The sequence below is a fragment of the Salvelinus alpinus genome, chromosome 7 (genome assembly GCF_045679555.1).
Source record: "Salvelinus alpinus chromosome 7, SLU_Salpinus.1, whole genome shotgun sequence".
Lineage (NCBI taxonomy): Eukaryota > Metazoa > Chordata > Actinopteri > Salmoniformes > Salmonidae > Salvelinus > Salvelinus alpinus.
Window position 1 is genome coordinate 34,014,920 of NC_092092.1, and position 21,468 is coordinate 34,036,387.

Sequence of the window (21,468 nt, forward strand, 5' to 3'; positions counted from 1 at the left end):
TGTACGTGTGAACCGTGTCAAATACTCATTGTGGCGGGGAAATGGATTATGGGAGCTGAGAGAATGAGTGTTCCCGTGGTGATGGTTCCCATAGCGATGGAGGAGACTGGTTGTCGTAGCAACACAGAGTGTTGGTTGCCCTAGCAATCAGTGTGTGACCAGAATGTTTTGAGTTAATTTGGGTTTAGGTCAAATCTTTTGAGATCTGTCAGGGTCCATCAAACAAGAAGGCAACTAAAAAACACGATTTCTGTCGAAACAGCACATATTCCCAAATCATACGCATGTTTGTTCTAAAATGTATTTCACACATGGTCTCATCACACTTGATAGAAAAAAGGAAAAATGATCAAATAACCAAAATGATCAAGTTAAAACACAGCATAAACATCTGATGTAAAAGATAAGGTGAAAGTCAATTACAACTCCTCTGTACTTTCAGTATGTAACAAACACTTAGACACACCTCACGCCACTACAATTTAACACACCATTACATGCAACAACATCATATTATATCAAAGACATTACTCCCATCAACACATTTTACAATTCCATTCATGTATGTATGTTTTCTTTCAGGTGCCTAATTGAATAACACCGTCTGACAAATGACCAAATCATCATTAGGTTATACTGTCATTCATTAGGTTATACTGTTATGAATACATATGGCACTATAAGCTCTGTGACCTTATTGGATCACTATTTATTCTGTGTGATTGACAGTAGAGATGACCAATGGGGCAGTGTTTTTACCACCAGCATTACCACCCGAGTTGAAGTATGTATAGAGCTTCTCGGTGAAGTTGCAGCTAGTGAAAGAGTGGATGTGAGATCTGGCCTTTACATCATAAAAGGAGACTAGACCCTCCTCATAATCCACAAACACCCCCACTTTTTGGGGTGTCGGGGGCTCGCCGGAGAAGAAGGGCAGGAAGAAGAGGTTATCGTACATGTTTGCACAATACCAATGCCGGTGGTACTGGTGGTACCCACTCTTCAGACCCAGAGTCCAGAATCCATTCTCAGGGGTCAGTGGAAGCCAGCCCTTCCTGTTGGCAGACTCTCTGGCCACCCCTAACCTCCACCAAGTCTTCCCCTCTACCTGCACCTCATAGTAGAATCTCCCAGAGGAGAATTCATTCTTTCCCAGGATAGAGGGATTATAATCAAACCTCTCTGGGTTGTTAGGAAGTGTCTTTAGTACGTCTCCCAGTGTCACTTGTTTTCTGTCCTCAGACACGTTGAGGTATGGAAATGCTGTGTCAGGGTCCAGAGTCACATCCACTGCATACTGCTGCATCCTCTTCAGCTTGATGTCAGGCAACTTCTCCATCTCATTATGAAGTGTCTCCTCTAGTTGAGACACGACTCTCCTCACATTCTTCACATGTAGGTAGTAGTGAACACTGACCTCAGACCAGTCCTTGGTGAATGTGGGGGTGCACAGGGATAGGGAGCTCTGGAGGAGGTGGAGGTGGTCCTCGGTGTGTGAGAGCTGCTCCAGCTCAGTGCGTCTTCTCTTAAGCTCGGTAATTTCGAGCTCCAGCTCGTTAATCAGCCCATTAGCCCGCCTGTCTTCGGCTTTCTGCTTCTCCTCAATCTCCACAATGAGCTCAGCCTGGCTTCTTTCAATGGAACGCACCAGAGCATTGAAGACCTCCACACTGTCTGCTCTCTCTCTCTCTGCAACTCTCTTGCTGAGCTCTACTGAGTCTTTGATCTGCCTAACCTTCTGCCGGCGGTCATAGATCATCTGCCGCATTTGTGCTATGGAGTTCCGCAGTTGTGCCTTCTTCTTTCCAAACTCTTCCTCTAGAGGGACGGTGTGGTGAGTCTTGTGGTCTGTCTCAGTGCAGAACTGACACACACACGTTTGGTCAGTCCTACAGAACAGCTCCAGGAGTCTGTCGTGCTTCTTACACATCATGGCTTCCAGGTTCTCCACAGGGTCGATCAGCTTGTGTCTTTTCAGGCCTGCAACTCTCTGATGAGGCTGCAAGTGAATCTCACAGTAAGAGGTCAGACACTCCAGGCAGGACTTCAGGGCTTTGAGCTTTCTCCCAGTGCAGAGATCACAGGCCACTTCTCCAGGCTCGGCAGGGGACAAATCTCTGTCTCTGTCACTCATTCTTTTGAAATGATCTGCAACATTTCTCAGTGTTGTGTTGGTCTTTAACTCTGGTCTTTTGTAGAAAATATGCTTACACAGTGGACACCGGCACCGGGCAGTGGTGTTCCAATATCTGCTGATACAGGCCTTGCAGAAGTTGTGTCCACATGGAATGGAGACTGGCTCAGTGAACACATCCAGACAAATAGAGCACTGGAACTGATCTTCAGACAGGAAACTGCTGGAGGACGCCATTTCTGCAACACAAAGAGCAAGAGCAACCATATAATTATGTTCTGGAAGGAGTACAACCACAATTCAGTCTCCTTTTATCCAGACAAGGAAGAGGTTATAAAAATATGATGGATTCAGAAAGAATATACTTTACACTAACCAACAGTATATAATATAATACAGATAAATGAATCAGTCAGATTTACACATTTCCATCAGATATTCCGGTTTAAAGAAGTGACCCAGTAGTGATTTATAAACTATATACTGTAGTGGATGTTTGTCAGAACTGTTCTGTTCTCCTGTTTGTAGACTGTGTTTTGTGGTTGTGAACGAAATGGTTGTCATACTCTGTTGCTGATTGATGTGTAATGTTACTGTTGTGACTATCTGTTTTTGCGTGTCTTTTCCTGAGACATGTACAAAAAAAGTGACTTCTGTGGTCAATGAAATATAATTCTAGAAAAATGTAATAAACGGATATAACAAATAATCTTCATAAAATTCCTTTAATATTTTCGACAGAGATCATGGCTTTTAGCCAAGGGCGTAGCAGGTGAATACAGCTGAGAAAAACAGGAAGCACAGCGATTCTGGTAGAAATAAGCCATACCTGTTCAGGTAAACCCTCCCTCCAACTCGATCAGTACTTACTTGAGTTTGCTTGTGCCTTCTATTTCTCTATGAAAGGTGGACTCTGTGCAGGCTGCAGCTGTGTTGCAATCTTCGCGAAGAGCAGGAACGTGTTCATTACCGTGTGCAGTTTCCTGCTCTCAATTTAACTCTGACTTCAGCAAAGTGTCATCTCGTAACTCCTCCCTGCTCCTACTTCCCTATAGTAGGGAAGGCGTGTCATTAGCTTTAATCGTCCATAGTTATTTGCTTGAAAGTATACTGAAAAACAAAAATGGGTTCAGAAAATGCTCATTAACTCGTGGAGTACAATGGAATGGGGGGATGAAGAGAAAGAAGGAGAGGGGAAGTGTAATGAGATGAGCAGAAGGAAGAGATGGTGTGTACAGTAGGAGGAAGTATAGCCCAGTAGTTTGTTTTATACAGGCCTCTACTATCGGCTGTGATATTCCCCAGAGATGATAGGTCAGTTTTATACAGGCCTCTACTATCGGCTGTGATATTCCCCAGAGATGATCGGTCAGTTTTATACAGGCCTCTACTATCGGCTGTGATATTCCCCAGAGATGATAGGTCCGTTTTGGCATTTAGTGGATTTATTGAGTCTTTTAAGGTTGTCTGGCAGTAAGACAATAAAAATAAAAAAAACGATTCAGTACACCCAATATTCCAACACAGTACACCCCCATTATCTTACACAGCACATATATAACCAACACTATAATACATCAGATTATTTACTCATCATTGCATGATAAAATTAAATCTACAAACTAATTGCACATAAAATGTGCTAAATTACGACATTTTATTCAGTCTGTGTGATTGACAGGACAGATGACCAATGGGGCTGAGTTTGGACCCTCAGAATTATTACAAGGGTTGAAATACGGATAGAGTTTCTCAGTGAAGGTGTTGCCAGTGAAAGAGTAGATATGAGACCTGGCCTCCACATTGTAGAAGGAGATCTGACCCTCCTCATAATCCACAAACACCCCCACCTTCTGGAGCTTCTCTCTCAGGGAAATGGGGACACGAGTATAGTTGCAGGCCTGATACTTATTTTTACCTCTCATATACACAGTCCACAGTCCACCCTCAGGGCTCTTAGTTGCAGGTTCTTTTCTCATGATGGACTCTTTGGCCACTCCAAAAATCCACTCAATCTTCCCCTTTACCTGCACCTCATAGTAGAATCCCCCTGAGGAGAAACCCTCCTTTCCCAGGACAGAGTATAAACAATCAAACCTCTTTGGGTTGTCAGTGAGAAGCTGTGGTCCTTCTTCAAATCTCACTTGTTTCCCGTCCTCAGACAGGATGAGACAGCGATGTGCTGTATCAGGGTCTAGAGTCACATCCACTGCACACCTCTGCATCCTCATCAGCTCAGCATCACACGACTTCTCCATCTCTTTGATAACTGTCTCCTCCAGCTGAGACAAAGTTCTCCTCATGATCCCTGGACACAGCGCACTGTGAACACTGATCTCAGACCAGTCCTTGGTGTTGGTGGGGGGGCTCAGGGATAGGGAGCTTTGGAGGAGGTGGAGGTGATCCTCAGTGTGTGAGAGCTGCTTCAGCTCAGTGCGTCTCCTCTTTAGCTCAGTGACTTCCTGCTCCAGCTCTTTAATGAGCCTGTCAGCCCGCATCTCTGCTGCTTTCTGCTTCTCCTCAACCAATTCAATGACCTCAGCCTGTCTTCTCTCAATGGAGCACAACAGATTAGAGAAGCTCTGCATGCTGTCCGCTATCTCTCTCTCTGTGTCTCTCTTCCTAAACTGTACTAAGTGTTTGATCTTCTGAACCTTCTGCAGTCGCTCCTGGATCATCTGCTGCACTTGTGCATCCGTCTTCCCAAGCTGAACCTTCCTCTCGCCACACTCTTCCTCTAGAGGGACGATGTGGTGAGTCTTGTGGTCTGTCTCAGTACAGAACTGACACACGCATGTCTGGTCAGTCCTACAGAACAGCTCCAGGAGTCTGTCGTGCTTCTTACACAACCTGTCTTCCAGGTTCTCCACAGGGTCGATCAGCTTGTGTCTCTTCATGCCTGTAACTCTCTGATGAGGCTGCAGGTGAATTTCACAGAAAGAGGTCAGACACTCCAGGCAGGACTTCAGGGCCTTGAGCTTCGTCCCAGTGCAGACGTCACAGGCCACTTCTCCAGACTCTGTAAGACTTTGGTTTGGGCTGCCGGGAGCTTCCACTTGAACTGACCTCCTGAACTGAGCAGCCATCTCAGAAATGAAGGTATTGACGAGAAGCTCAGGTCTCGTGAAGAACTTATGCTTACACATTGGACACTGGCACAGGTCAGTGGCATCCCAGTATCTGCTGATACAGACCTTGCAGAAGTTGTGTCCACATGGAGTGGAAACTGGCTCAGTGAACACATCCAGACAAATAGAGCACTGGAACTGATCTTCAGACAGGAAACTTCTAGGGGACGCCATTTCTGGAACACAACAACAGAACAAACACATCAAAAGAGGTGCTAGAATGTGTCAGCATTTAGACAGTAAACTTTGTACTTGTGCCTTTTTTCTCACTCTCATAGTGACCTTGGTGTCTTCAGTTGAGTTCCCACTCTCACTCATAAGGTTTTGCTATCTCCCTATTAAGCATCTTCTCCATCTCTCTCGCTACTCACCAGAGTGTTTGTTGTTCCCTTTTATTTCGCTGCAGTGTTATTTTTGTGAGTTGCAGGAGAAAGTTTGTTTCTGTGTGCAGATACCAGCTCCATATTTAACTTTCACTTCAGCAAAGTGACATCATTTAACTCCACCCTGCTCCGCTCTTTGCAAATATTTGCCCTTAAAGGGACAGAGTTGATATTTTACCAGCCTGTCTAAAGTCTCTTCTGATGTTTTTCCTCACATCATTTTGTAATGTAATTAGTTGATTATTCGAATCAGCTGTGTAGTTCTAGGGCAAAAACCAAAATGTGCTCCCCTTGTGGCCCCGAGGACCGTGTTTGGGAAACCATGCTCTACCGTGTATGGGACGTCATCTAATATAATAATTTAGCTGCTATAAATTCTTGATTGAAGCCTTGGGTAATGAACCTATTTACGACACAATTATCTGGAAAGCCTCAATGCTTCAGGAAGCTTCATTTCCCCATCACTATTTCATACCGGAACGCCGAGGAATGTGTCAAAATCGCTACCTAATTTGCATATACCCTGCCCATTCCCCTCCCCAATAATCCCAATGTGTGCCACCCATAAGTGAAAGACCTACATAACCTTAAGGTTATAGAAAAGAACAGAAGTGTGAACTCTCTGTTTAGTTCTACCTACAGGTTATAAAAAAGAACAGAAGTGTGAACTCTCTGTTTAGTTCTACCTACAGGTTATGGAAAATAACAGAAGTGTGAACTCTCTGTTTAGTTCTACCTACAGGTTATGGGAAAGAACAGAAGTGTGAACTCTCTGTTTAGTTCTACCTACAGGTTATGGAAAAGAACAGAAGTGTGAACTCTCTGTTTAGTTCTACCTACAGGTTATGGAAAATGTGCTCTTATAGTTTTTCTCCAGTAGGTTTTTTCAAGGAGAAACCCTCAAACTTCCATGTCAAAGATAATAAATCACTTTAGTAATTACTACAGTAATGTCCTCAAAAACACTATAGTAAATATTACAGTATACTACAGTTTGCAAAAACACTACAGTAAATACTACAGTATACCATACTACAGGCCGCAAAAACAATACAGTAATTACTATAGTATATACTTCTCTTTTTTACTACAGTATTTATGCAATAGTAAACTGTAGAGAAAACACTACAGTGAATACTATAGTATTCCGACTGTAGTATACACTACAATATTTTTTCATGTGGGTCCCTCTCCTTTTTTCTCTCTTCCTCTTCCAGATTGGAATGAGGTATGATGGGTAAGGGCTACAGCCTCTGGAAAGAGAGTGTGTGTGTGTGTGTGTGTGTGTGTGTGTGTGTGTGTGTGTGTGTGTGTGTGTGTGTGTGTGTGTGTGTGTGTGTGTGTGTGTGTGTGTGTGTGTGTGTGTGTGTGTGTGTGTGTGTGTGTGTGTGTGTGTGTGTGTGTGTGTGTGTGTGTGTGTGTGTGTGTGTGTGTGTGTGCGCGTGCATGGCATGATTAGATGATGTTCAAGGATGGCCAAGCTGTGTGTGAGAGATAACACTGGTCCTGGCTATTGCAGCTCCTCTCTCTGTCCTAGCTATTAATCACAGGGAGTGTGTAAGTGTGCGCGCGTGTGTGGGTGCGTGCATGTATGTGTGTTTGTGTCTGGCAGAGTGTGTGTTGTTCAGTTACTATAGAGTCTGATCCTGCTACTCAATGGAACGTCTGATACTCTCTCTCTCTCTCTCTCTCTCTCTCTCTCTCTCTCTCTCTCTCTCTCTCTCTCTCTCTCTCTCTCTCTCTCTCTCTCTACTAATTACTGCCTGGGATATTGTTGGGGGGTTGGGGCAGCATCATTTTTGTGTCAGCAGCAGTTCTATTTAGCCTTTGTTGTTTATGCCTCTTCCACTAATTCCCCCTCTTAGGGACCCTCAGACTACAGAGGGTACCCTCCTTAGGGACCCTCAGACTACAGAGGGTACCCTCCTTAGGGACCCTCTGCTGTGTGTCCTCCTTCATTTGGAGTACGAATGGGAGTGGGAGGGATTTTAACATGGATCAGTTGAGTAACTGTATTACAGAGGTCCCCTGCTGTGTCATCGGAAAGTGCATATTAATACGTCGTGTAACTGTCTGTACATGAATATCGGAGAAGCAAGGCGGTTTCCCATTTTGAATAAGGACTCTCCATCTCCTCCTCTCTCCCTCTCTCTCCCTCTCTCTCCGGGTCCACTGCCCTGCTATGAAGGGTTTACAGCTCTACTGTAACATTGTCCCTTTTCTCACCATCCATAACTGTCTTTCTCTATCTCTCCTCCAAGCTCCTTGCTCCTGTTCCAAGGGTTTTTCAAAGCTGGGTTACTAACATTATCCTCTCTCTCTCTTCCATTCTCTCTCTTTCTCGCTCTCTCTCTCTCTCTCTCTCTCTCTCTCTCTCTCTCTCTCTCTCTCTTCAGCCCCTCTCTCCTGTTCGGAGGGTTTTACAGAGCTGGGTTACTATAACGGCTCTGTGTCTCAGACGGACTCTGGCGCCCCCTGCCTGCGGTGGACAGAGTTTCCAGACTACGTGCTGCAGTACCCTGGCCGAGGCCTTGGGGAGCACAGCTACTGTCGTAACCCTGACAGAGAGTCCAACCCCTGGTGCTTCTTCAGACAGACTTCTGGGGCCATCGGCTGGTCCTACTGCGACTGCCACCAGGGTAGGTCGACAGCACATATGTGAAATAGGCATATTAAATAAATGCAGTAGTTTGTGTGTATATACAGTACCAGTCAAAAGTTTGGACACACCTACTCATTCCAGGGTTTTTCTTTTTTTTTAAACTATTTTACTATTCTCTACATTGTCAAAACTATGAAATTACACATATGGAATCATGTAACCAAAAAAGTGTTAAACAAATCAAAATATATTTTATATTTGGAGATTCTTCAAAGTATCCACCCTTTGCCTTGATGACAGCTTTGCATAGTTTATATATCTTCATTATTGTTCTACAATGTAGAAAATAATAAAAATAAAGAAAAACCCTGGATTGAGTAGGTGTGTCCAAACGTATTCCTGGTACTGTGTATATATATACAAAACATTAAGAACACCTTCCTAATATTGAGTTGCACCCCCCCTTTTTGCCCTCAGAACAGCCTCAATTCGTCAGAACACACTCTGCAAGGTGTCCTTTGGGTGGTGGTCCATTCTTAATACACACGGGAAACTGTTGAGCATGAAAAACCCAGCAGCGTTGCAGTTCTTGACACACTCAAACCAGTGTGCCTGGCACCTACTACCTTACCCTGTTCAAAGGGATTTAAACCTTTTGTCTTACCCATTCACCCTCTGAATGGCACACATACACAATCCATGTCTCAATTGTCTAACCTAAATTGTTTAACCTGTCTCCTCCCCTTCATCTACATGGATTGAAGTGGATTTAATGTGACATCAATAAGGGATGATAGCTTTCACCTGGATTCACCTGGGCAGTCTATGTCATGGAAAGAGCAGGTGTTTTTAATGTTTTGTACACTAAGTGTAAATATATTGTGCATTCGGAAAGTATTCAGACCCCTTCACTTGTTTCACATTTTGTTACGTTACAGCCTTGTTCTAAAATTGAATAAATGAAATTTTTCCTCATCAATTTACACACAATACCACATAATGACAAAACAAAACAGGATTATGTTAAGGCACAGATCTGGGGTAGAGTACCAAAACATTTCTGCAGCAATGAAGGTCCCCAAAAACACAGTGGCCTCCATCATTCTTAAATGGAAGAAGTTTGGAACCACCAAGACTCTTCTTAGAGCTGACCGCCCGGTCAAACTGAGCAATCGGGGGAGAGGGTATTGGTCAGGGAGATGTTTACATATCTGGCATTACTCATCTCAAATGTATACACTGTATTCTATACTATTTTACGGTATCTTAGTCACTTAATGTTTACATATCTTGCATTACTTATCTCATATGTATATACTGTATTCTATACTATTCTACGATATCTTAGTCACTTAATAATGTTTACATATCTGGCATTACTCATCTCATGTGTATATACTGTTTTCTATACTATTCAACGGTATCTCAGTCACTTAATAATGTTTACATATCTTGCATTACTCATCTCATATGTATATACTGTGTTCTATACTATTCTACTGTATCTTAGTCCACTCTGAGATCGCTCGTCCATAAGTATAAAGTCTTAATTAATTCCTACTTAGATGTGTGTGTATTGGGTATATGTTGTGTAATTTGTTAGATATTACTTGTTAGATATTACTGCACTGTTGGAGCTAGAAGCACAAGCATTTCGCTACACCCAGAATAACATCTGCTAATCGCGTGTATGGGACCAATACAATTTGATTTGATTTGAACCCGATGGTCACTCTAACAGAGCTCCAGAGTTCCTCTGTGGAGATGGGAGAACCATCCAGAAGGACAACCATCTCTGCAGCACGCCACCTATCAGGCCTTTATGGTAGAGTGGCCAGATGGAAGCCACTCCTCAGTAAAAGGCACATGACAGCCCGCTTGGAGTTTGCCAAAAGTCACCTAAAGGACTACCACACTATGAGAAACAAGATTCTCTGGTCTGATGAAACCAAAGGTCACCTAAAGGACTCTCACACCATGATAAACAAGATTCTCTGGTCTGATGAAACCAAGATTGAACTCTTTGGCCTGAATGCCAAGCGTCATGTCTGGAGTAAACCAGGCACCGCTCATCACCTGGCCTATACCATCCCTACGGTGAAGCATGGTGGTGGCAGCATCATGTTTTTCAGCGGCAGGGACTGGGAGACTATTCAGGATCGAGGGAAAGATGAATGGAGCAAAGTACAGAGAGATCCTTGATGAAATTCTGCTCCAGAGCGCTCAGGACTTCAGACTGGGGCGAAGGTTCATCTTCCAACAGGACAACGACCCTAAGCAAACAGCCAAGACAACGCTGGAGTGGCTTCGGGACAAGTGTCTGAATGTCTTTTAGTGGCCCAGCCTGAGTTCAAACCCGATCTCTGGAGAGACCTGAAAATAGTTGTGCAGCGATGCTCCCCATCCAACCTGACAGAGCTTGAGAGGATCTGCAGAGAAGAATGGGAGAAACGCCCTCAAGAAGACTCACGGTTGTAATTGATGCCAAAGGTGCTTCAACAAAGTACTGAGTAAAGGGTCTGAATTATGTACATGTGATATTTCAGTTTATTATATTTAATAAATTAGTAAATGTTTATAAAAACATATTTTTGCTTTGTCATTATGGGTTATTGTGTGTAAATTGATGAGGGGAAAAAACGATTTAATCAAATTTAGAATAAGGCTGTAATGTAACAAAATGTGAAAAAGTTGAAGGGGTTTTTAAACTTTCCGAATGCACCATATATGACAAATAGCAAATCATTTGTACATAATATTTGGATTTGATGAGATACCTGTCATGTGTCTTTCTTCCAGATTGTTGATTGGCTGATGTACCTGTCCATCTCTTCCGCTCCTAGGTGCAGCTCGGCTGATGGGCGGGACATCGTCAGGAAGTGGACGTGTGGAGGTGTACCTGAATGGCCAGTGGGGGGCAGTGTGTGACTCTCATTGGACAGACAGAGATGCCAGTGTGATCTGCAGACAGCTGGGACTGGGGTAAGAGGGATGTGTGTGGTAGGAGTGTATATGTTTGAGCGCGCCTCCTCATCAAGATCGGCATTGTAGTATTGCAGCATTTCCATTTCATCTGTAAGATTGTGTGTGTGTGTGTGTGTGTGTGTGTGTGTGTGTGTGTGTGTGTGTGTGTGTGTGTGTGTGTGTGTGTGTGTGTGTGTGTGTGTGTGTGTGTGTGTGTGTGTGTGTGTGTGTGTGTGTGTGTGTCCTTAGTGAGATCGGCACAGCGTTGCAGCACTCCCGGTTCGGCTCGGGCTCCGGTCTCTTCCACTATGAGCGGCTGGGTTGCCGTGGTGATGAGAGCTCCATCAGCCAATGCCGGAGCAGGACATTTGTTACCGGGGATTGTAGCCATGGAAACGAGGCAGGGGTGGTGTGTGCTCCACCAAAAGGTCAGTAGAAAGCATCAGGAGCTAGAGAGAAGGAAAGAAAGTGCATATTGTTACGTCTTGACCCTATTTAGCATCCATATTGGGTCATTGTGTCCTCCCCTAGGCAGTGGTCCTCCTCTACGATTGGTTGGAGGAGAGGAAGACTTTGAGGGGCGTGTTGAGGTGTTCCATGGCGGTAGGTGGGGCTCTGTCTGCGATGACCAATGGGACGACAGAGATGCAGAGGTGGTCTGTCGACAGCTGGGCTTCGGGTGAGTGTGTGTGTTTACGCGCATACAAGAGAGAATGAGGAGACAGAGGGAATCTGTAGTAGCATTTATACTCAGCTCGAGGAAGAGTCATTATTGTGGTTTTGACACATTGATGTACCCATGTGTTTAGGGGTGTGGCGAAGGCCTGGTCATGGGCCCACTTTGGACAGGGCTCAGGTCCCATTCAATTGGACGCTGTAAGATGTACAGGAAATGAACTCTTCTTGGACCAGTGTCTTCATGGAGACTGGGAACAACACAACTGTGACCATATGGAAGATGCTGGGGTGTCCTGCAGCCCCTACACAGGTACACAAACACACACACACACACATTCTGAAAACAGATATAACATGCACACAAATGACTGTGTGTGTATGTTCCAGACGGTGTGGTCCGGTTGGTAGGAGGAGACAGTCCATGGGAGGGCCGTGTGGAGGTGTTTCACTCTGGGGACTGGGGTACGGTGTGCGACGACCACTGGACTCAACAACACGCACAGGTGGTCTGTCGACAGCTCGGATACAGGTGTGTGGGTGTGTGTACTTTCCTTTGCAGACATGACCACACTTGGAAGAGACAATAGTGCCAGTGTTGAATTTCATTGTTGTTGATTCCTGTAACTAGGAAGTCTCTGTTCATGTTTTAAAGGTAGACTCAGTGATATGACATCATCATAAATGTCGGAGCTTTATGGTAATCAACAACTACCAAGTTGCACCTTTAAGTTGAAGTAATTTCGTGGTCCACCTCTAGGGGACATGCTGACGTGATGGCTGACAGAACGTTTGGCGAGGGTTCTGGGCTCATCCTATTGGACGATGTTCGTTGTGAGGGAACGGAGTCGTCCCTGCTGGACTGTCGCCATGGCATATGGGGCCGTAGCGACTGTTCCCATGGAGAGGACGTGGGCATCCGTTGCAGAGCCGGAGCGAAAGAAGAAGAGACCAATGAGGTCCCGGCTGTTGCACCTGCCACAGGTGAGCCTGACAATATGTACAAACTTCCATCCAGCCCTTTTTTTCGGGGGCTATTACTTTGAACAAGTATGCTTTCAAAGAAATATGTGATTTTTATCATGTCTGTGTGTTGCAGGTCCCCTGGTGCGTCTGGTAGGGGGTGGTAGCCATAAGGAAGGTCGTGTGGAGGTGTATCTCCATGGAGACTGGGGAAGTATCTGTGACTCAGGCTGGAGTAACCTGAACGCTGCTGTGGTCTGCAGACAGCTGGGCCACAGGTGAGTGTGTGTGTCTGTGTGCTTTGGTGTGCACAGACCAGACCTACAGTTGGAGTGGGAAGTTTACATACACTTCAGCCAAATACATTTAAATTCAGTTTTTCACTATTCCTGACATTTAATCCTAGTAGAAATTCCCTGTCTTAGGTCAGTTAGGATCACCACTTTATTTTAAGAACGTGAAATGTCAGAATAATAGTAGAGAGAGTGATTTATTTCAGCTTTTATTTCTTTCATTGCATTCCCAGTGGGTCAGAAGTTTACGTACACTCAATTTTGTATTTGGTAGCATTGCCTTTAAATTGTTTAACTTGAGTCAAATGTTTCGGGTAGCCTTCCACAAGCTTCCCACAATAAGTTGGGTGAATTCTGGCCCATTCCTCCTGACAGAGCTGGTGTAACTGAATCAGGTTAGTAGGCCTCCTTGCTCGCACACGCTTTTTTCAGTTCTACCCACACATTTTCTATAGGATTGAGGTCAGGGCTTTGTGATAGACACTCCAATACCTTGACTTTGTTGTCCTTAAGCCCTTTTGCCACAACTTTGGAAGTATGCTTGGGGTCATTGTCCATTTGGAAGACCCATTTGCGACCAAGCTTTAACTTCCTGACTGATGTCTTGAGATGCTGTATCGATATATCCACAGAATTTTCCTGCCTCGTGATGCCATCTATTTTGTGAAGTGCCCCAGTCCCTCCTGCAGCAAAGCACCACCACAACATGATGCTGCCACCCTCGTGCTTCACGGTTAGGATGGTGTTCTTCGGCTGCAAGCCTCCCCCTTTTTCCTCCAAACATAATGATGGTCATTATGGCCAAACAGTTCTATTTTTGTTTCATCAGACCAGAGGACATTTCTTCAAAAAGTATGATCTTTGTCCCCATGTGCAGTTGCAAACCGTAGTTTATGGTGGTTTTGGAGCAGTGGCTTCTTCCTTGCTGAGCGGCCTTTCAGGTTATGTCGGTATAGGACTCGTTTTACTGTAGATATAGATACTTTTTTACCTGTTTCCTCCAGCATCTTTACAAGGTCCTTTGCTGATGTTCTGGGATTGATTTGCACTTTTCCACCAAAGTACGTTCCTTTCTAGGAGACAGAACGTGTCTCCTTCCTGAGCGGTATGACGGCTGCGTGGTCCCATGGTGTTTATACTTGCGTACTATTGTTTGTACAGATGAACGTGGTACCTTCAGGCGTTTGGAAATTGCTCCCAAGGATGAACCAGACTTTTGGAGGTCTACAATTTATTTTCTGAGGTCTTGGCTGATTTCTTTTGATTTTTCCATGATGTCAAGCAAGGAGGCACTGAGTTTGAAGGTAGTCCTTGAAATACATCTACAGGTACAATTGACTCAAATGATGTCAATTAGCCTATCAGAAGCTTCTAAAGCCATGACATAATTTTCTGGAATTTTCCATGCTGTTGAAAGGCACAGTCAACTTAGTGTATGTAAACTTCTAACCCACTGGAATTGTGATACAGTGAATTATAAGTGAAATAATCTGTCTGTAAACAATTGTTGGAAAAATTACTTGTGTCATGCACAAGTAGATGTCCAAACCGACTTGCCGAAACTATAGTTTGTTAACAAGACATTTGTGGAGTGGTTGAAAAACAAGTTTGAATGACTCCAACCTAAGTGTATGTAAACTTCTGACTTCAACTGTATGTGTGTTGAAGTAATTGTGTATATTCAGTCTATCCAGCATTTTCAATGTTTCTTATCAATTATCTCTGTCTTTCATCCTCACATTCCCACCCTTTCTCCTCCCCATCTCCCTCAGTGGTCATGCGGTAGTGGTGGGTGGGTTCGGTCGGGGAAAGGGTCCCGTCCACCTAGACCAGGTGAGGTGTAGGGGGAAGGAGGACTTCCTGGGGGAGTGTCCATCTCTGGGCCGGAGCCCTGAGGGCTGCAGACAGAGAGAGGATGCAGCGGTGAGCTGTGACCCCGCCCCCCAGGCAACAGAGGGCCAAGTCAGGCCAAGTGAGCGCGCCTGTGGAGTGAGGAAGGTTGTGGAGGAAGGGAACGAGAGGAAGAGTGGAGTGGGAGGAGGAGGAGAGAATATACTCGGGTAAGAGAAGCTTTACCTACGGTTCAGATGTGCAGTACAGTATATCATACATGAGAACACATACACACATCTACCCCTCTCCTCTAGCACGTCATGGCCGTGGCAGGTGTCAGTGTGGTTGGGTTCTGAGGGGAAAGATGGCCACCCTATTTGCAGCGGTACTCTGATCTCTCCCTGCTGGGCCCTCGCCTCCGCTCACTGCTTCACCAGGTGAGAGCACTTCTCCTTTGTCTTTTCTCCGCTCTTTTCCTGACATTTGTTTGCTCACTAGTTTTTGTTGCTCACGTCTTCTTTCTCTGCCTACATTTCTCCCCATCCAATTATCTGTACACCTTTTTAAAAAACTCACTCCCCTATCTCTCCTTCGTCTCTCTCTCTCTCGCTCTCTCGCTCTCTCTCTCGCTCCATCCCCATCCCTTCATCCTCTAGGTTTGGTATTGACCCGTCCCAGTACGTTGTGCGTGTCGGGGGTTCTGACCGAACTCTGACCCTGGAGAAAGTGGTGGTCCACAGGAAGTTCAGGTCAGATCAGGGCCCTGGGGGTCATGACCTGGCCATGCTGAGGGTGCCCAGCCCCAAGGGTCACTGTTTGACTTTTGACCCCCACACCAATGCTGCCTGCCTCCCCACCCCGGACACTGCGGGTGGCAAGACCCCCTCCTCCTGCATCGCTGCGGTTACCGCAGGCTGGGACGGCCCAGGTATGCCTCACCTTCCACTCCCTCAACTCTGATCTCTCAACTACAACCTCTGAGGACATTGATTTGTGGTTTAGCATTGCCAACTTTTTTCTCTCTCCTTCCTTCCTACTGTACATCCAGTCTCTCCATTCGCTCACAATCTCTTACTCTTCCTCCAACCACTCCCCTTGTCCCTTCACAGATGCTGTGCTACAGTCCTGGGTACCCCTCCTGTCATCATGGCAGTGTAAGAAGCGTTATGGGGATGGTTACTCTTCCCACGGCACGCTATGTGCCGGCAGCCCCCCTGACACACGCCGTCTCCACAAGAACAACGGTTGCCAAGGCAACTGGGGTGGCGGGCTGGTGTGCCAGGGAGACGGGGGACGATGGGTGTTGACCGGGATTGTCTCCGGGGGTTACGGTTGCAGCGACCCCTCAACCCCGGCACTCTACACACGGGTCGGCCGGTTCCGGCGCTGGATCGAGGAGGTCACACACACACACACGCAACAGCGGGAGCAGAACACACACAGTCAGGAGCACGAGGAGCTCACACACACGGAGGAGCGGAGCATACTCACATACGTTTATGACGAGCTGCAACACACACATTCCCAAGAGCAGAGCACACACACTGATGATCAATTCATACACACACAGCACAACAATATCCATACACACGATCACAATGAGCATAAACACAGTCACACTCACGATCTGCAAAGCAACACTCACAATGAGCTCAAACACACACACAATCAGCATGCACATACACACACTCACGATAAACACTCCCAGACCCGCGAAGCTGTCACCCACACAAACGCCCTGGTCTGATCGAGGACACGCCATTGGCTCACCGGCTGTGCCATGTGACTTTCCGAGGAAGAGGAGGAAGAATGGATGATAATGGAGGAAGAGGAGGAGGACATGTTGGAAAAGAAGGAGGAGGAGAAAGAGGAAAAAGACAACAAGAGAAGAGGAGAGATCCTCCTCTCCCTCTCCCTCCTGACCCAGACGATGTAAACCTCTAATATTCATGTCAACTCTGTCTGATAATTATCATAGCTGTGGTGTGTGTGTGTGTGTGTGTGTGTGTGTGTGTGTGTGTGTGTGTGTGTGTGTGTGTGTGTGTGTGTGTGTGTGTGTGTGTGTGTGTTACGCTAGCTGTGGGGTGTGTTACGCTAGCTGTGGTGTGTGTGTTATGCTAGCTGTGGTGGGTGTTATGCTAGCTGTGGGGTGTGTGTGTTATGCTAGCTGTGGGGTGTGTGTGTTACGCTAGCTGTGGGGTGTGTGTGGTACGCTAGCTGTGGTGTGTGTTACGCTAGCTGTGGGGGTGTGTGTGTTACGTTAGCTGTGGTGTGTGTGTGTTATGTTAGTTGTGGTGTGTGTGTGTGTGTGTGTGTGTGTGTGTGTGTGTGTGTGTGTGTGTGTGTGTGTGTGTGTGTGTGTGTGTGTGTGTGTGTGTGTGTGTGTGTGTGTGTGTGTGTGTGTGTGTGTGAGAGTGTGTGTTACGCTAGCTGTGGTGTGTGTGTGTTAAGTTAGTTGTGGGGTGTGTGTTACATTAGCTGTGGGGTGTGTGTGTTACACTAGCTGTGTGTGTGTTAAGCTAGCTGTGGTGTGTGTGTTATGTTTGTTGTGGGGTGTGTGTGTTACGCTAGCTGTGGTGTGTGTGTTACGCTAGCTGTGGGGGTGTGTGTGTTAAGTTAGTTGTGGGGTGTGTGTGTTACGCTAGCTGTGGTGTGTGTGTTATGTTTGTTGTGTGGTGTGTGTGTTACACTAGCTGTGGTGTGTGTGTTACGCTAGCTGTGGGGTGTGTGTGTTACACTAGCTGTGGGGTGTGTGTGTTACGCTAGCTGTGGGGTGTGTGTTACGCTAGCTGTGGGGTGTGTGTGTGTTAAGTTAGTTGTGGGGTGTGTGTGTTACGCTAGCTGTGGGTGTGTGTGTTACGCTAGCTGTGGGGTGTGTGTGTTACACTAGCTGTGGGGTGTGTGTGTTACGCTAGCTGTGGGGTGTGTGTTACGCTAGCTGTGGGGTGTGTGTGTTACGCTAGCTGTGGGGTGTGTGTGTTACGCTAGCTGTGGGGTGTGTGTTACGCTAGCTGTGGGGGGTGTGTTACGCTAGCTGTGGGGTGTGTGTGTTACGCTAGCTGTGGGGTGTGTGTGTTACGCTAGCTGTGGGGTGTGTGTGTTACGCTAGCTGTAGAGTGTGTGTGTTACGCTAGCTGTGGTGTGTGTGTGTTACGCTAGGTGTGGGGTGTGTGTGTGCGGGTATGGGTGCCATATGTGTGTGTGTGGAGGGGAGGTGGGATGCTGTATTGATCATGTGTAGCTAGACAACATGTCTTTTCTCTGACAGTGGGGTTGGCTTTTTTATGATTGGTCTTGTGATGCCCTACTTAAATGTAAAGTCCATCCAGACTGATCGGTTATTCCTTAACCAGTGGTAAAAAAAAATGCTGTTCTGGACTATCTAATACCACGGTTGTATTTCTGAAGATGCTATTTCATTTACCTTGGAAATGGACTGGACTTTCTCTTCTTTCGAATGTGAACTGGACAACTCTTCTCTCTCCTTTCAAATAAACTGGACATTCTTGGGGGCTTAAAGCCGGACTCTTTGGGGGACAGCAGTTAGCCTTGAAGTGTGGGCCAGTAACCTGAGCTTAATGGTTCCTGTTCCCAGATTGCATCTGCCGCTGTGCCCTTGAGCAAGACACTTTACTGTTAGATCACATTGCTCCAGGGATTCTGCACTGTGGCATACGCTGTGCCTCTCAACCGCACTGCAACATCACAAAAAAAGGACAATACAATTCTATGCTACTGTACTCTACTCTGTTCTGTTCCTAAATGTACTATGTTCTTCTCTCTCCTGTCAAAGCCATAGAGCCAAGGGATAGATGGATCATATTCATTATTTTCTACTGATCTCCCTGAACTGTTCTAGTTGTTAACATTGCCTGTAAATAGTTCTGATTGTTTGTGTGTTGCATTAATTATTGTCTTATTCCGATGGCCAAACAGTTAGACTTCCTGTAGTTGAATGTTCCTGTCTCTGTTCTCTGAGCGAATGTGTGTGATCTAACCAGTAGACGGCTATATTGTCGTATATTCAGAGCCATAATTTATCGTACGCTTGAGGGAGAGGTTGTCCCTAACCACAGATCTAGGATCAGATTAGCCAACTCCAAAGCTTAGCCATTAGGGAGGATACAAAAAGATATGACCCAGAAGCAGTGGTTAGGGACAATAGCTCCCAACCCCAGACAGTATATGACCATGATTGTTTTCTGTTTTTGTTTTTTTACTGGATGGACCTCCTCAATCGTGTGCTGTGCTCTGGTGTTGTGTAGCATATTGTATTCTATAACTAATTGTTTCTCTCAAACAGGAAATGCTCCTATCCTCTTTTGTGAATCCTCTACAGACGCCTACCTATCCAGTAACATGATGTGGTGTATACTATAGAATCGTTTCATGAAACTCCTCCCTGATGTTTGAATAAAACACTGTCCAGAGAATCATATTAAGTCAATGTAAATATTTCCATAGCTGGACATATTCCACCAAACCCGCATTGCATACTGTACACAGTGTGTGTGCGCACATAGGCAGCAGTAGTTTGTAAACGCAGACACTGCGTAAACAATGCTTTTGTGGGTTTGATTGAATCCCGGCCAGAGGATTTATGTCTCTGTTTAACGCTGTGAAGAGTCTGACCCAGTAGAAATGTAAAACTGTCTTACAGCATCTGTGTGTTCCTCTGACGGGTCTGTCTCTGTACTGAAACATGGTGGACTATTAAAAGAGAGCAGGTCCTGTGTTGGTCTCGATGTGGACTTTTCTTTAATAAAACAGCTGCTTGATGGCTAGGTCCTGTGTTGAGCTGTATGTGGCTGTACTGTTCCTTACCTCATAGTAACACCTGGGGGGGAAACTGTCCCTTTAAGAGCAGGAGTTGAGTGACACCAATTAGCTAAAAGTGTGAATGAGTGGGTTACAGTGGCGAAAAAGAAAGGAAACGAGAAGTAAAGTTGTGGTGGAAAATAGGAAACCCCTAGACTCGTTTTTAGTCGTTTTTTAGAGTGATGGTTTTGGACCAATGTAAACTGGGAGATCCTTATGAAGTCTAGTTAAATGTCATTGATGCATTGGGTGACGTGGCGTCAGTGAGGGTCACAAGAAGTGGGCTTATTTTGATTTTATGTGTGTCTGCGGAGCAGAAGAATCATACATTGGGCGTCAAGAAGATATATGAGTGGAATGTTTTGTGTATGGCTCTTCAAAGCAGAGCGCGTATAAAGGGGGTTCTCTCTGGGCCGGCCTATAAAATGTGAAGATGTAACACCTAAGCTGACTGACCCGTATGGTAGATAGAGTGAATAAATTAATGTTATCCATGTACAGTTGAAATCGGAAGTTTACATACACCTTAGCCAAATACATTTAAACTCAGTTTTTTCACAATTCCTGACATTTAATCAGAGTAAAAATTCCCTGTCTTAGGTCAGTTAGGATCACCACTTTATTTTAAGAATGTGAAATGTCAGAATAATAGTAGAGAGAATGATTTATTTCAGTATTTATTTTATCACATTCCCAGTGGATCAGAAGATTGCATACACTCAATTAGTATTTGGTAGCATTGCCATTAAAATGTTTAACTTGGGTCAAACGTTTCGGGTAGCATTCCACAAGCTTCCCACAATAAGTTGGGTGAATTGTGGCCCATTCCTCCTGACAGAGCTGGTGTAACTGAGTCAGGTTTGTAGGCCTCCTTGCTCGCACACACTTTTTCAGTTCTGCCCACAACATTTCTATAGGATTGAGGTCAGGGCTTTGTGATAGACACTCCAATACCTTGAATTTGTTGTCTTAAGCCATTTTGCCACAACTTTGGAAGTATGCTTGGGGTCATTGTCCATTTGGAAGACTCATTTGCGACCAAGCTTTAACTTCCTGACTGATCTCTTGAGATGTTGCTTCAATATATCCACATAATTTTCCTACCTCATGATGCCATCTATTTTGTGAAGTGCCCCAGTCCCTCATGCAGCAAAGCACCCCCACAACATGATGCTGCCACCCCTGTGCTTCATGTTTGGGATGGTGTTCTTCGGCTTGCAAGCGGCCCCCTTTTTCCTACAAACATAACGATAGTCATTATGGCCAAACAGTTATATTTTTGTTTCATCAGACCAGAGGACATTTCTCCAAAAAGTACAATCTGTGTCTTCATGTGCAGTTACAAACCGTAGTCTGGCTTTTTTATTGTGGATTTGGAGCAGTGGCTTCTTCCTTGTTGATATAGGATATAGGACTCGTTTTACTGTGGATATAGATACTTTTGTACCTGTTTCCTCCAGCATCTTCACAAGGTCCTTTGCTGTTGTTCTGTGATTGATTTGCACTTTTCACACCAAAGTATGTTCATCTCTAGGAGACAGAACGCTTCTCCTTCCTGTGCGGTATGACGGCTGCGTGGTCCCATGGTGTTTATACTTGCGTACTATTGTTTGTACAGATGAACGTGGTACCTTCAGGCGTTTGGAGTTGTGGAGGTCTACAACTTTTTTTCTTT

The 21,468-nt window shown here is 45.3% G+C and overlaps 3 protein-coding genes and 1 non-coding gene across 4 annotated transcripts in view; 2 read left to right on the forward strand and 2 right to left on the reverse strand.

Moving 5' to 3' along the window:
• LOC139580854 (neurotrypsin-like) overlaps window positions 1-19,708 on the forward strand; it is a 44,887-nt gene extending 25,179 nt beyond the window's left edge. The window contains exons 3-14 of the mRNA XM_071409920.1: window positions 8,042-8,284; window positions 11,091-11,229; window positions 11,461-11,639; window positions 11,743-11,890; window positions 12,021-12,199; window positions 12,277-12,418; window positions 12,647-12,870; window positions 12,986-13,127; window positions 14,915-15,202; window positions 15,290-15,412; window positions 15,632-15,903; window positions 16,085-19,708. Of these exons, the coding sequence (XP_071266021.1) occupies window positions 8,042-8,284; window positions 11,091-11,229; window positions 11,461-11,639; window positions 11,743-11,890; window positions 12,021-12,199; window positions 12,277-12,418; window positions 12,647-12,870; window positions 12,986-13,127; window positions 14,915-15,202; window positions 15,290-15,412; window positions 15,632-15,903; window positions 16,085-16,722 (2,717 nt within the window). The 3' untranslated portion in view covers window positions 16,723-19,708. The remainder of the gene's footprint in view (window positions 1-8,041; window positions 8,285-11,090; window positions 11,230-11,460; window positions 11,640-11,742; window positions 11,891-12,020; window positions 12,200-12,276; window positions 12,419-12,646; window positions 12,871-12,985; window positions 13,128-14,914; window positions 15,203-15,289; window positions 15,413-15,631; window positions 15,904-16,084) is intronic.
• Window positions 288-3,361, reverse strand: LOC139580856 (E3 ubiquitin-protein ligase TRIM21-like). Its single transcript, XM_071409923.1, has 2 exons — window positions 3,005-3,361; window positions 288-2,373 (listed from the first exon to the last, which is right to left on the reverse strand). Exon 2 carries the CDS (start codon window positions 2,369-2,371, stop codon window positions 710-712), a length of 1,662 nt encoding a protein of 553 aa, XP_071266024.1. The 5' UTR covers window positions 2,372-2,373; window positions 3,005-3,361; the 3' UTR covers window positions 288-709.
• LOC139580855 (E3 ubiquitin-protein ligase TRIM21-like) lies at window positions 3,562-5,789 on the reverse strand. Its single transcript, XM_071409922.1, has 2 exons — window positions 5,634-5,789; window positions 3,562-5,438 (listed from the first exon to the last, which is right to left on the reverse strand). Exon 2 carries the CDS (start codon window positions 5,434-5,436, stop codon window positions 3,796-3,798), a length of 1,641 nt encoding a protein of 546 aa, XP_071266023.1. The 5' UTR covers window positions 5,437-5,438; window positions 5,634-5,789; the 3' UTR covers window positions 3,562-3,795.
• On the forward strand, window positions 6,496-6,547 carry LOC139581977 (U7 small nuclear RNA). Its single transcript, XR_011676304.1, has one exon. It is a non-coding gene; the product is annotated as a U7 small nuclear RNA (small nuclear RNA).
• Window positions 19,709-21,468: the final 1,760 nt, after the last annotated feature.

Coding starts and splice junctions, on each gene's coding strand:
- LOC139580856 (XM_071409923.1), bottom strand. CDS start 2,371: ATGGCGTCCTCCAGCAGTTTCCTGTCTGAAGATCAGTTCCAGTGCTCT.
- LOC139580855 (XM_071409922.1), bottom strand. CDS start 5,436: ATGGCGTCCCCTAGAAGTTTCCTGTCTGAAGATCAGTTCCAGTGCTCT.